Source organism: Somniosus microcephalus, unplaced genomic scaffold, assembly GCF_052327205.1.
Source record: "Somniosus microcephalus isolate GS21.2 unplaced genomic scaffold, FLI_Smic_1.0 unresolved_chr7, whole genome shotgun sequence".
NCBI classification, from domain to species: Eukaryota; Metazoa; Chordata; class Chondrichthyes; order Squaliformes; family Somniosidae; genus Somniosus; species Somniosus microcephalus.
This window is the reverse complement of record NW_028225185.1, coordinates 28752017-28766462: the sequence shown is the minus strand read 5'-3', so window position 1 is coordinate 28766462 and position 14446 is coordinate 28752017. Positions and strand designations below refer to the sequence as shown.

Here is a 14446-nt window from a genome sequence, read left to right as displayed (position 1 = left end):
TTAGGACACGGGGCAGTGAGCACAGGGGGTGATGGGTGAACGGGACTGGGTGCGAGTTAGGACACGGGGCAGTGAGCACAGGGGGTGATGGGTGAACGGGACTCGGTGTGAGTTAGGACACGGGGCAGTGAGCACAGGGGGTGATGGGTGAACGGGACTGGGTGTGAGTTAGGACACGGGGCAGTGAGCACAGGGGGTGATGGGTGAACGGGACTGGGTGTGAGTTAGGACACGGGGCAGTGAGCACAGGGGGTGATGGGTGAACGGGACTGGGTGCGAGTTCGGACACGGGGCAGCAGAGTTTAGGATGACCTCAAGTTTACGGAGGGTGGAATGTGGGAGGCCGGCCAGGAGTGCGCTGGAATAGTCGAGTCTGGAGGTAACAAAGGCAGGGATGAGGGTTTCAGCAGCGGATGAGCTGAGGCGGGGCGGAGACGGGCGATGTTACAGAGGTGGAAGTAGGCAGTCTTTGTTATACTGCGGATGTGTAGTCAGAAGCTCATTTCAGGGTCAAATATGACCCCAAGGTTGCGAACAGTGTGGTTCAGCCTCAGACAGATGTTAGGGAGAGGGATGGAGTCAGTGGCTCGGGAACAGAGTTTGTGACAGGGACCGAAAACAATGGCTTCGGTCTTCCCAATATTTAACTGGAGAAAATTTTTGCTCATCCATGTCGGACAAGCAGTGTGACAGTTTAGAGATCATGGAGGGGTCGAGAGAAGTGGTGGTGAGGTAGAGCTGGGTGTCGTCAGCGCACGTGTGGAAACTGACGCTGTGTTTTGGGATGATGTCACCAAGGGGCAACATGTAGTTGAGAAACATCTACAGGGAGTGGTTGAGGTGAATAGCTAGCACAGATGCATTTAAGGGGAGGCTGGACAAGCAGATGAGGGGGAAGGGAATAGAGAGTTACACTGGTAAACATAGAACACTTCCTCACAGCTTGTGGAAACTATCAGGGCATCAGGGAGAATTTCTACCCAAAATTCACAAAAATATGCCCTGAATTCAGAAATTTGAATGACGACCAAAAACTCCCATACCTACTAGGGGAACAGAAAAATTGTGTAACCTTAGCGGCACATTATGTTACAGCTTGCCATAAACAGAGGGACAACCATTAAATCTAAGAAAAGAGTATATACAAATTATATGAATGTATATTTATACACTCAGGGATATATCTGTTTATACACTGTATGGATAGATCTGCGTTTATGTGTTCAACCATAAATGTTTTTCGATGCTTTGGCAACATAAGATGTACCTTGTCATGCCAATAAAGCGATTTGAATTGAATTGAAACATCGAAGATAGGAGCAGGAGTCGGCCATTCGGCCCCTCGAGCCTGCTCCGCCATTTAATGTGATCATGGCTGATCATCCAAATTCAGTCCCCTGTCCCTGCTTTCTCCCCATACCCCTTGATCCCTTTAGCCTTAAGAAATATATCTAACTCCTTCTTGAATATATTTAATGAATTGGCCTCTACTGCCTTGTGTGGTAGAGAATTCCACAGGTTCACCACTCTCTGGGTGAAGAAATTCCTCATCTCTGTCCTAAATGGCTTACCCCTTATCCTTAGACTGTGACCCCTGGTTCTGGACTCCCCGAGGGTTAGAGGAGGTTCGAGTGGAGTAAAAATGCTGGCATGGGCTGGTTGGGCCGAATGGCTTGTTTCTGCGCTGCGGATCCTGTGTAATATAAAAATAGGTGTGTGTTAAGGCAAAGTAATAAAATGGAATCCTTCTGGTGCTCGTTGACTGCACGTCCATCGTAGCTGTTTATTATATACTGGCCCAAGCCCACAGGTACCACGACAAGAGCTCTCAGTCACAGCGCGAGTGTAACTGGTTAAGGAAGACAACCCGCCACCAAAACCAATCACTTAACCGTAGAGCTCCTGTTCTTACTCTTCGTTATCTGTTCCAGCCTTTTCTGTTCGGCCTCCTCCGTCTTCCAGGTCCACGAGTACTCGTTGAAGATCGCGTTGAAGTTGGGGTTGTGCAGGGCGTTTTGGAAGCGTTTCTCGTAGGCCTCCGCCCTCCTTTCTTTCATCTGCCTCCTCCTGCTCTTGGGGGTGAAAGGGAGGTCCGTCGGTGAAGGGTGGTCGGTCATCTTGGAACCGTTCCTTGAGCCGGCCTTGCTGCCGCGGGGGACAGACGTCCAGCTCGACGCCTGGCTCAGCGTGTTGCTGGGGGTCTTGTAGGCTTGGGCGTTGCCATCTTCCTCCGGTGCCCTCGTCGGGTCACAGTACTGGAACATGGAGTCCTTGAACTTCTGATGGTAGTAGTTCATGATGTTCCCCCCTGCCCTGGAGTTAAGTGAGAGTCGCTGAATGCTTTTCGCAATCGCATCAAAGAACAGCCCCTCTGTGGTGAACATCTCTGGCGCCCTCGAAGGCTGGCAGTTGGCGTCCTGTTCTTGGGTAATAAACTGACTGAATGTGCCCGTGTCGCTCATAATGCCCAAGAAATCAAGGAAGGTAACTTCCCTGCCTTCATTGATTGCCAAAAACTGCACGGGGATTGGGACTAGCTGGTTCCTGATGTAGATAGACAGTGAGTTCATCATCTTCAGCAGCGAGAAGTTATCGATGTGGTCTTGGTTATTTCGGTCAAAGAACTCATAGAACTCCCGGAAGGCACCAACCTGCTCCTGGGTAAGCGGGCACTCCGCGTAGTTCTCGTCTGGTTCCAGCACGTCGATGTAATGGACCAGCCGGTGGAGATTTATTCCCATGAAACTGGGAGCCAGGACGTCACCGCTTGCTTTCTTCTCCTTCTGATCCTTGATGCTGGCCCCCTTCTTCTTGATGTAGTAGTACTTGACGATGTTCCTGGTCGACTCGACCGAAAGCTCCCCGAGGTGCAGGATGCCCGCCAGTATTTTGTAAAAGACCAAGTTGTTGAGCAGACCCTTCTGGGAGGTCGAGCAGTCGCAGCTGTCGGGCAGCTGAGCAAAGTAGCAGAAGAACAGGCTGGTGTCGGTCGCAAAGTCCAAGTAGTCTTCGAAGCACACCTGCCCGTCCCCGTCGACGTCCAGGACTTTCAAGAGCGCGTGAAGCTGCGCCTCGGTCAATTCAATCGCCACCGCCCGCAGCCCCAAGCACAAGTGGTGGATGTCGATCACGTTGTGCACAGGCGGTTCCGAAAACAGCTTGAAGAGGTCGTAAAACGCCTCCAGCTCATTCCTTGCCAGAGGGCGCTCCTTGTTCTCCCGGATGGCCAGGCACTCGTGAAAGCCTTTCGTGTCTTGGTACGGGCATGTTGTTTTCTGTTTGTAAGTTAGCGTCGACGTGCTCGGCAGGCAAGGGTTTGTACTCCCTAAAAGTGGCAGAGAAGGCGTCGGCGTGCTGGTGCCGGCCATGCGGTAGCTTGGCTGGGACGTCCCATGCATGCGGGACCTTGACGGGAAATCTGGGACAAGAAAACCTGGGAAGGTAAAGCCCGGCACACCCAATTGCTCAGCGTCTGACTGATTCTCTTCGGGCTCCACCTTGGGCTTATCCGGCAGCTGGTCCATTTTGTGGATCATGTTCTTCACCACGTCGTCCACTTTCACCACTGCCTCTGTTATTTGGTCCACTTTCTGTACCATGTGCTGCACCACCTGGCCTATGTCCTCCACAGTCCGGTCCTTCTCAGATGCTTTCTGGTTCTCCTTTTCCACCAGCCTCTCCATGAATCTGTCTACTATCTGATCCACCACATTCCACACCAAGCTCACCACCCTGTCCACGCCGTCCACCCTTCCTATGTCTTCTTTGTTCTTCTCCTCGTCCATTTTCTTCGGTTCATGTGCCTTCTTGATCATTTCTTGCGCCGAGCCTTTCTCTTGCGCCATGTTACGCATCCTCTCTTCTTCCACGTTCCTCTTCAGGCTCTCTGCCACTATTCTTTTTACGTCTTCTTCTATCTTTCTCTTTATGTCTTCTTCTATCTTATATCTCACCTCCTCCTCTTCCTCCTTTTTCTTCTCCTCTTCCTCTTCCTTCCTCTTCCTCTCTTCCTTATCCTTATAAGTTCTTTCTATTACCTTCTTATACAGCCTCTCTTCTTCCATCATCATTTTCTTCTTCATTTCTTCTTTCATCTTATATTTCATCTCTCTCTCTATTTTGTTCTTCATCTCCTCCTCTATCCTGCGCTTCTCGTGGTCTACCTTACGCTTAATCTCTCTCTCTATTTTACGCTTCAACTCTTCCTGCATTTTAAACTTCATCTCTTCCTCCTCCAACCGACGCTTCATTTCTTCATCCATTCTATTCTTTATCTCTTCCTCTATCTTCTCTTTCATCTCTTTTGTCATCTTACGCTTCTCCGCCTCCATCTCACTCTTCACCTCCTGCTCCAAATTGCGTTTAATTTGTTCCTCGACCTTATGCTTCATAAATTCCTCCTCCAACCTTCGTATTATTTCATTCTCCAGCTTATATTTCAACTTTTGTTCCACTTTACTTTCCAACTCTTCCTCCACCTTATGCTTCCTGTCTTCCGCCTCTTTTATCTTCCGCAATTCTTCTTCCTTTCTCTCTTCCTCCTCTCCCAATTTCTTTCTCTCCTCCTCTCCCAGGTTCTTTCTCTCCTCCTCTCCCAGGTTCTTTCTCTCCTCCTCCTCTCCCAGGTTCTTTCTCTCGTCCTCCTCTCCCAGGTTCTTTCTCTCGTCCTCCTCTCCCAGGTTCTTTCTCTCGTCCTCCTCTCCCAGGTTCTTTCTCTCCTCCTCTCCCAATGTCTTTCTCTCGTCCTCCTCTCCCAGGTTCTTTCTCTCCTCCTCTCCCAATGTCTTTCTCTCGTCCTCCTCTCCCAGGTTCTTTCTCTCCTCCTCTCCCAATGTCTTTCTCTCGTCCTCCTCTCCCAGGTTCTTTCTCTCGTCCTCCTCTCCCAGGTTCTTTCTCTCGTCCTCCTCTCCCAGGTTCTTTCTCTCCTCCTCTCCCAATGTCTTTCTCTCGTCCTCCTCTCCCAGGTTCTTTCTCTCCTCCTCTCCCAATGTCTTTCTCTCCTCCTCTCCCAATGTCTTTCTCTCGTCCTCCTCTCCCAGGTTCTTTCTCTCCTCCTCTCCCAGGTTCTTTCTCTCCTCCTCTCCCAATGTCTTTCCCTCCTCCTCTCCCAATTTATTTCTCTCCTCCTCTCCCAATGTATTTCTCTCCTCCTCTCCCAAGTTCTTTCTCTCCTCTCCCAATTTCATTCTTTCTTCCACTTCCATCTTCTTTTTTTCATTGTTCGCTGCCTCCTCCTCATAGTGAAGTTCATGTACATCTCCTTCCTCCTCATCCTCCCCCTCACCCTCCTCATCCTCATCCTCACCCTCCTCATATACTATTTCACACACTTCACCGTCTCCACCCTCCGCTTCTTCTCCCTCCTCCATTTCCTTTCCCTCTTCCTCCTCTTCTATTTTCTTCCTCTCTTCCTCTGTCATTGTCTTTCTCTCTTTCTCCTCCTTTCTCTCTCTCTCCTCTTCTATTCCCTTCCTCTCTTCCTCTGTCATTGTCTTTCTCTCTTTCTCCTCCTTTCTCTCTCTCTCCTCTTCTATTCTCTTCCTCTCTTCCTCTGTCATTGTCTTTCTCTCTTCCTCCTCCTTTCTCTTTCTCTCTCTCTCCTCTTCTATTCTCTTCCTCTCTTCCTCTGTCATTGTCTTTCTCTCTTCCGCCTCCTTTCTCTTTCTCTCTCTCTCCTCTTCTATTCTCTTCCTCTCTTCCTCTGTCATTGTCTTTCTCTCTTCCCCCTCCTTTCTCTTTCTCTCTCTCTCCTCTTCTATTCCCTTCCTCTCTTCCTCTGTCATTGTCTTTCTCTCTTCCCCCTCCTTTCTCTTTCTTTCTCTCTCCTCTTCTATTCCCTTCCTCTCTTCCTCTGTCATTGTCTTTCCCTCTTCCGCCTCCTTTCTCTTTCTCTCTCTCTCCTCTTCTATTTTCTTCCTCTCTTCCTCTGTCATTGCCTTTCTCTCTTCCCCCGCCTTTCTCTTTCTCTCTCTCTCCTCTTCTATTCCCTTCCTCTCTTCCTCTGTCATTGTCTTCCTCTCTTCCCCCTCCTTTCTCTTTCTCTCTCTCGCCTCTTCTATTCTCTTCCTCTCTTCCTCTGTCATTGTCTTTCCCTCTTCCCCCTCCTTTCTCTTTCTCTCTCTCTCCTCTTCTATTCCCTTCCTCTCTTCCTCTGTCATTCTCTTCCTCTCTTCCCCCTCCTTTCTCTTTTTCTCTCTCTCCTCTGCTATTCTCTTCCTCTCTTCCTCTGTCATTGTCTTTCCCTCTTCCCCCTCCTTTCTCTTTCTCTCTCTCTCCTCTTCTATTCTCTTCCTCTCTTCCTCTGTCATTGTCTTTCTCTCTTCCCCCTCCTTTCTCTTTCTCTCTCTCTCCTCTTCTATTCCCTTCCTCTCTTCCTCTGTCATTGTCTTTCGCTCTTCCCCCTCCTTTCTCTTTCTCTCTCTCTCCTCTTCTATTCCCTTCCTCTCTTCCTCTGTCATTGTCTTTCTCTCTTCCCCCTCCTTTCTCTTTCTCTCTCTCTCCTCTTCTATTCCCTTCCTCTCTTCCTCTGTCATTGTCTTTCTCTCTTCCCCCTCCTTTCTCTTTCTCTCTCTCTCCTCTTCTATTCTCTTCCTCTCTTCCTCTGTCATTGTCTTTCTCTCTTCCCCCTCCTTTCTCTTTCTCTCTCTCTCCTCTTCTATTCTCTTCTTCTCTTCCTCTGTCATTGTCTTTCTCTCTTCCCCCTCCTTTCTCTTTCTCTCTCTCTCCTCTTCTATTCCCTTCCTCTCTTCCTCTGTCATTGTCTTCCTCTCTTCCCCCTCCTTTCTCCTCCTCTCTCTCTCCTCTTCTATTCCCTTCCTCTCTTCCTCTGTCATTGTCTTTCTCTCTTCCCCCTCCTTTCTCTTTCTCTCTCTCTCCTCTTCTATTCTCTTCTTCTCTTCCTCTGTCATTGTCTTTCTCTCTTCCCCCTCCTTTCTCTTTCTCTCTCTCTCCTCTTCTATTCCCTTCCTCTCTTCCTCTGTCATTGTCTTTCTCTCTTCCCCCTCCTTTCTCTTTCTCTCTCTCTCCTCTTCTATTCTCTTCTTCTCTTCCTCTGTCATTGTCTTTCTCTCTTCCCCCTCCTTTCTCTTTCTCTTTCTCTCCTCTTCTATTCCCTTCCTCTCTTCCTCTGTCATTGTCTTCCTCTCTTCCCCCTCCTTTCTCTTTCTCTCTCTCTCCTCTTCTATTCTCTTCCTCTCTTCCTCTGTCATTGTCTTTCCCTCTTCCCCCTCCTTTCTCTTTCTCTCTCTCTCCTCTTCTATTCTCTTCCTCTCTTCCTCTGTCATTGTCTTTCCCTCTTCCCCCTCCTTTCTCTTTCTCTCTCTCTCCTCTTCTATTCCCTTCCTCTCTTCCTCTGTCATTGTCTTTCCCTCTTCCCCCTCCTTTCTCTTTCTCTCTCTCTCCTCTTCTATTCTCTTCCTCTCTTCCTCTGTCATTGTCTTTCCCTCTTCCCCTCCTTTCTCTTTCTCTCTCTCTCCTCTTCTATTCCCTTCCTCTCTTCCTCTGTCATTGTCTTTCTCTCTTCCCCCTCCTTTCTCTTTCTCTCTCTCTCCTCTTCTATTCTCTTGCTCTCTTCCTCTGTCATTGTCTTTCTCTCTTCCCCCTCCTTTCTCTTTCTCTCTCTCTCCTCTTCTATTCTCTTCCTCTCTTCCTCTGTCATTGTCTTTCTCTCTTCCCCCTCCTTTCTCTTTTTCTCTCTCTCCTCTTCTATTCTCTTCCTATCTTCCTCTGTCATTGTCTTTCTCTCTTCCCCCTCCTTTCTCTTTTTCTCTCTCTCCTCTTCTATTCTCTTCCTCTCTTCCTCTGTCATTGTCTTCCTCTCTTCCCCCTCCTTTCTCTTTCTCTCTCTCTCCTCTTCTATTCTCTTCCTCTCTTCCTCTGTCATTGTCTTTCCCTCTTCCCCCTCCTTTCTCTTTCTCTCTCTCTCCTCTTCTATTCTCTTCCTCTCTTCCTCTGTCATTGTCTTTCCCTCTTCCCCCTCCTTTCTCTTTCTCTCTCTCTCCTCTTCTATTCCCTTCCTCTCTTCCTCTGTCATTGTCTTTCTCTCTTCCCCCTCCTTTCTCTTTCTCTCTCTCTCCTCTTCTATTCCCTTCCTCTCTTCCTCTGTCATTGTCTTTCTCTCTTCCCCCTCCTTTCTCTTTCTCTCTCTCTCCTCTTCTATTCTCTTCCTCTCTTCCTCTGTCATTGTCTTTCTCTCTTCCCCCTCCTTTCTCTTTCTCTCTCTCTCCTCTTCTATTCTCTTTCTCTCTTCCCCCTCCTTTCTCTTTCTCTTTTCCTCCTCTTCTATTCTCTTCCTCTCTTCCTCTGTCATTGTCTTTCCCTCTTCCCCCTCCTTTCTCTTTCTCTCTCTCTCCTCTTCTATTCCCTTCCTCTCTTCCTCTGTCATTGTCTTTCTCTCTCCCCCCTCCTTTCTCTTTCTCTCTCTCTCCTCTTCTATTCCCTTCCTCTCTTCCTCTGTCATTGTCTTTCTCTCTTCCCCCTCCTTTCTCTTTCTCTCTCTCTCCTCTTCTATTCCCTTCCTCTCTTCCTCTGTCATTGTCTTTCCCTCTTCCCCCTCCTTTCTCTTTCTCTCTCTCTCCTCTTCTATTCCCTTCCTCTCTTCCTCTGTCATTGTCTTTCCCTCTTCCCCCTCCTTTCTCTTTCTCTCTCTCTCCTCTTCTATTCCCTTCCTCTCTTCCTCTGTCATTGTCTTTCTCTCTTCCCCCTCCTTTCTCTTTCTCTCTCTCTCCTCTTCTATTCTCTTCCTCTCTTCCTCTGTCATTGTCTTTCCCTCTTCCCCCTCCTTTCTCTTTCTCTCTCTCTCCTCTTCTATTCCCTTCCTCTCTTCCTCTGTCATTGTCTTTCTCTCTTCCCCCTCCTTTCTCTTTCTCTCTCTCGCCTCTTCTATTTTCTTCCTCTCTTCCTCTGTCATTGCCTTTCTCTCTTCCCCCTCCTTTCTCTTTCTCTCTCTCTCCTCTTCTATTCTCTTCCTCTCTTCCTCTGTCATTGTCTTTCCCTCTTCCCCCTCCTTTCTCTTCCTCTCTTCCCCCTCCTTTCTCTTTCTCTCTCTCTCCTCTGCTATTCTCTTCCTCTCTTCCTCATCCATATTCTTTCTCTCTTCTTCCTCCTCTTTTTTCTTCCCCTCTTCCTCCTCTTTTGCCCTCTCCTCCCTCCTCTCTTTCTCCTCCCCCTCCGCTGGCTCAAGTTCAAGTTCAGGGACCTCTTCCTCCTTCTCCTCCTCCATTTCACTTTCTAATTGGCCCACTTCTCCTCGTCCCTCCACCTTGTCCTTTGTCGCCTCCTCTTCATTGTTGTCGATGTTACACACTTCCTCTTCGTCCTCTTCATCCTCCTGTCTATTTCTTTCTTTCAGCTCCTGCCATTCCCGATCCTCCTCTTGCCGTCGCTTCTTGTTCTCCTCCCTTTCTGCCTTTACCTCCTCCTGCTTCTGACTGCTTCCCTCCTCTTGCTCTTCATCTTCATCATCACCCGGAAACTTATATCGAGGTTCCTTATTCTTCCCGGCTGTCATTCTCACCTTGCTCTCCGCATCCCCCTCCTTCTCTTTTCCTCTTCCAGGAAGAGCCGACAATATTTTCAGCATTTCTCTTGCTTTTTCAGGAAGCACGACACTGCCTGAGCTTTGACGAATCTGGGATTAGAATCGCCTTGCTGTTATTGTAACGTGCTCTTCTCAGTCGGAACGGAATTGGCTTACTTGTGAGAATACTTGAGGTACCTGAGATGAAAGATTGCTTGCAGAGCCCAAGGGGAGGGGGGCCAGATCTTGTTGGAGCAGGTTCCGTGCTACAATCACTCTGGGATTCCTACTGCATCTCTAACGGCTTAATTCAGTGGGGGAATGACCTGAGACCTCACTACAGGCGAACACCCCTTTTGCGCTGTAATAGCCCCCAGACCCCAGGTGAGTGTTCCAACCACGGAACTGGGCGGTCAGTCTCCAAGATGGGCTTCTTTTTGGGGGGGGAGGAGGAGGAGGGGCTGATACTCTTTGCCAGCAATCTTTTTCATAAAATGTTGCGAAGTTTTTGAATTGTGTGTGTGCACTGTGATGTGTCAAATGTTTGTGATGTCATGTATGTTAATGTGTCAACTATTCAGCATCAAACCCACCCGTGATGGTGGCTTTTCAAACTTCTCTGAGCGAGGGATCCCCCTCAGGGATCCACTGCATATCTTAACACATGCCCCGAAAAGATTAACAACACATATCCAAAGATCCCTGAAAACATTGCACTGGTAGCACTGTTTTTTCTTGGTTAGCTCACCCCTAGTCACCCTCGAGAAGGTGGCGGTGAGCCGCCTTCTTGAACCGCTGCAGTCTGTGTAGTGAAGGTGCTCCCACAGCGCTGATGTATTCAAGAAGGAGTTAGATATATTTCTTAAGGCTAAAGGGAACAAGGGATATGGGGAGAAAGCAGGGACAGGGTACTGAGTTTGGATGATCAGCCATGATCTCATTGAATGGCGGAGCAGGCTCGAGGGGCCGAATGGCCTACTCCTGCTCCTATCTTCTGTTTCTATGTTAGGGAGGGAGTTCCAGGATTTTGACCCAGCGACGATGAAGGAACGGCCGATATATTTCCAAGTCAGGATGGTGTGTGTGACTCGGAGGGGAACTTGGAGGTGGTGGCGTTCCCGTGCGCCTGCTGCCCTTGTCCTTCTAGGTGGAAGAGGCTGCGGGTTTGGGAGGTGCTGCCGAAGAAGCCTTGGCGAGTTGCTGCAGTGCATCTTGTAGATGGTACACACTGCAGCCACGGTGCGCCGGTGGTGGAGGGAGTGAATGTTTAAGGTGGTGGACGGGGTGCCAATCAAGCGGGCTGCTTTGTCCTGGATGGTGTCGAGCTTCTCGAGTGTTGTTGGAGCTGCAACTCATCCAGGCAAGTGGAGAGTATTCCATCACACTCCTGACTTGTGCCTTGTAGATGGTGGAAAGGCTTTGGGGAGTCAGGAGGTGAGACACTCGCCGCAGAATACCCAGCCTCTGACCTGTTCTTGTTGCCACAGTATTTATGTGGCTGGTCCAGTTAAGTTTCTGGTCAATGGTGACCCCCAGGATGTTGATGGTGGGGGATTCGGCGATGGTAATGCCGTTGAATGTCAAGGGGCGGTCGTTAGACTCTCGCTTGTTGGAGATAGTCATTGCCTGGCACTTGGGTGGCGCAAATGTTACCTGCCACTTATCAGCCCGAGCCTGAACGTTGTCCAGGTCTTGCTGCATGCGGGCACGGACTGCTTCATTATCTGAGGAGTTGCGAATGGAGCTGAACACTCTGCAATCATCAGTGAGCATCCCCACTTCTGACCATACGATGAAGGGAAGGTCATTGATGAAGCAGCTGAAGATGGCTGAGTCTGGAGCACTGTGCTGTGTGTGTGTTTGTGCTAGACAGGACGGGACAGACTAGATGTAGGAAGGATGTTCCCGGTGGCGGGGGAGTCCAGAACCAGGGGTCACAGTCTAAGGATAAGGGGTAAGCCATTTAGGACAGGGATGAGGAGGAATTTCTTCACCCAGAGAGTGGTGAACCTGTGGAATCCTCTACTGTTAAGTCTGTGTGTTATAATGAGAATTATTACACAGACCACAAGAGTAAATTTTAACAGGTCTTTACTAGTCGAAGGTCAGGGCGGAACTGCCCAATAAATCATTACACAGCACTTATATACCGGTGTGGTCACCACCAGTATTACAGTATACAGCAGCCAAGATAAAGTAGTGCAACCCTTAAAATAGTTCTCTTAAAGGTGGAACGGTTACATACGCTACAATCCTCCCTTTTTAGCTTAACCGTATATATTCCCCATTAAACATAACATCATAACATATATACACAACTTCATGTAAAAACAGTTCACAGATTCAGTCTCTGCGGAGACGCCTCCTGCGCCTCCTGACTCGGTCCGGATAACGCCTCGGTGGTGTAGTAGTTTTCAGTGGTGTAGTAGGTTCTCGTTGCTGGGGTGACTCATCTAATAGTCCTTCACTGGACTTAACAGCTTGAACTTTCGTAACTTCAGAACCAGCATTGTTGACTTCTAAAGGCTCGAGTACCTTGGGAAGTTTTTCTACTTCCAGACTGATTTGGCTCAGTTCGGAGGGACCACGTGCGTGACCTGGTAGGGGTGATAATGGTTCAGATGAGTCATCATCTTCTGCTTCTTCTCTATTGTCTTCTATTTCCTCCATCACTTCAGCTTTTGCCTCTGCCACCAATTCCCTGAGTGGCTTATTACTGCTGACACTGCTCACAAAAGGGTGCTCTTTCTTCTTAGCTTTCAACTGATCGATGAATTTGACATATTCCCTTTCTTGCTCAGCTTTGATTCGTTTGGCCTCATCGCGCAGACGGTTTGTGTGTTCCTGCTCCATTTTCTCAATCAGCTGCTTCTGCTGTCTTCCCAGATTCTCCAACTCTGTGTCAAAGAACTTTTTCTTTGCATTCATCTCTTGCTCAAAACGGCGAATCATTTGTTCTAATTGCTGTTGTAGTTTGAGATTGAGTTGAGTTCGAGCCCGGTGTTCCTCAGAAATGTGCATGTCTGTAGACTGGACAGACTCAGAATTCTCTGTCAAACTATGTTGTTGTTGTTCAGTGGAATTCTGTTCTGATACTTTGTTCTCTTCTGAAGCATTTATGCACTCCTTCGTTTTTCCATCATTAGTCTGCAAATCCATTTTAGACTTGTCTTTTGCACGTGGGCTGGTCTTACCATCATCAGTTCCAGAGTCTGAGCTGATTGTCTTCACCGAGTTCTCACTCTCTTCTTTGTCACTGTCACTGCTGCATATGCCCTCATCCAATATTCTGGACAATCGTTCAGGTTTGACATCTTTTATTCCGGAATCTACCGTTATTGTTTTTAGGGAGTGCCAGTCCATATTTATTTTCCTGATCCACTCCCGTCCCAGAAGTGGTGGACCTCCCTCAGGTAGTACATATATGACCATTCCTTGGTGCTCTTTGCCCTTGTGTACCACCTTGACTTTTATCTTTCCGATGGGGTATACTCTTTGCCCCGTGTATGTCTTTAATACTATCTCTGTATCCCGTAGGGGAATATGTGTGAATAGCCTTTTGTAATCTTGCTTATTCATGACCGTCAACGCCGATCCGGTGTCCAATTCCATCTTCACTTGGACTCCTGCTATCTGCAGTGTGACCCAGATAGTTTGTCGGTCAGCTTCCTTACTCACATTGTGAATTCTCAGACTACCCAGTTCCTTGCTGTTGGAGTCTGAATCCGAATTCTGTTCATCCGAACTCTTCTCAGCCACCTTATGTACCTTTCTGTACTTTTCCTGCTGTGACTTTTTGTTGCTGGTCTTCTTTCCTGACCGGCATACTTTAGCTATGTGACCAAGCTTGCCACATTTTCTACATTCCTGGTTTTTAAACCAGCATTGGTTCTGATCGTGTGTTGTCTTTCCACAACGATAACATTTCGTTGTACCCAAAGCCATTTGATCTACGCTGAGTACCGCTGCCTTCAGCTGCATTTCCGCAGTGCCTCTCGCTGCGGCTTCGTGCGATGCTGCAATAGTGACAGCCTTATCAAGTGTAAGATCATTCTCTTCAAGCAACCGCTTTTGTGTTCCTTCTTTTGACAATCCACACACGAATTTGTCTCTCAGTGCCTCTGTCAGTCTTTCCCCAAACTGACAGTATTTCGCTAGCTTACGCAGTTCAATTAAATACTCCGCGTTGCTTTCCTCTTTCAGTTGTGTTCTCGCATAAAATTTAAATCGTTCCGCTAACATCAGCGGTGTGGGGTTCAAATGATTTTTCAGGACAGCAACAATTTTAGCGAAAGTCTGATCCGCCGGTTTAGCTGGTGATAGAAGATGCTTCAATAGCCCGTATGTCTTCGCACCCATTGAGTTTAGTAAGGTTAGTGCTTTATCTTCATCTGATATTTTATTTGCCTTACAATATATCTCTATGCATTCTACATACGTGGCCCAATCTTCAACATCGGGATCGAAATCGTTGATGTTACCACGCTTAGGCATCCTCGCAATCTTCTTGAGAAACAAAAAGAAATTTTTCTTTTATTTTTTTTTTCAAAATGGTGGTTTCCCGCGCTTGTCTTCTTCCCCCGCCTACGAAAATGGCGGCTTCCCGCGTTTGCCTTTCTCCCCCGCTGGCTGTAATGGCGATTGCCGTATTGCTGCGTTCGTCCTCCCCAGCGGTTTTCAAATCGTGCCTCCCAGCCCCTCTTGCAGTCCGGTCCTTTCCCCCGGCTGCGGCTGAGTTCTCCGCGGTTTTTTAAAATTTTTATTTTCTCCCGCGCCTTACGCTGACCCGGTCGCTGCGCCTCGCGGCCTCGGTAGCTGCCCGGCCTTTTTCACCGGTCGCGGTCGAGCTCTCTCTCGACGCTGTTGCGTCTCCCAGCCCGCTTGCAGCCCGGTCTTTTACACCGGCTGCGTTTGCATTCACCGTGGCTC

The 14446-nt window shown here is 48.5% G+C and overlaps 1 protein-coding gene across 1 annotated transcript; it reads right to left on the bottom strand.

The window, feature by feature from the left end:
• Window positions 1-1474: 1474 nt before the first annotated feature.
• Window positions 1475-14064, bottom strand: LOC147086689 (uncharacterized). The gene is made up of 4 exons (XM_085978300.1): window positions 11897-14064; window positions 9197-9628; window positions 7593-7930; window positions 1475-7089 (listed from the first exon to the last, which is right to left on the bottom strand). The coding sequence occupies exons 1-4, from the start codon at window positions 14009-14011 to the stop codon at window positions 1884-1886; spliced, it is 8091 nt and encodes a 2696-aa protein (XP_085834426.1). The 5' UTR covers window positions 14012-14064; the 3' UTR covers window positions 1475-1883.
• Window positions 14065-14446: the final 382 nt, after the last annotated feature.

Excerpts from the sequence above, each read along its gene's own strand:
- LOC147086689 (XM_085978300.1), bottom strand. The coding sequence starts at position 14,011 with ATGCCTAAGCGTGGTAACATCAACGATTTCGATCCCGATGTTGAAGAT. Across the intron at positions 9,629-11,896 it reads CGAGGCGTTATCCGGACCGA|ATTCGTCAAAGCTCAGGCAG; the intron begins GTCAGGAGGCGC and ends TTCTAATCCCAG. Across the intron at positions 7,090-7,592 it reads AAGAGAAAGGAGGGGGAAGA|AAAGAGAAAGGAGGGGGAAG; the intron begins GAGAAAGACAAT and ends GGAGAGAAAGAG.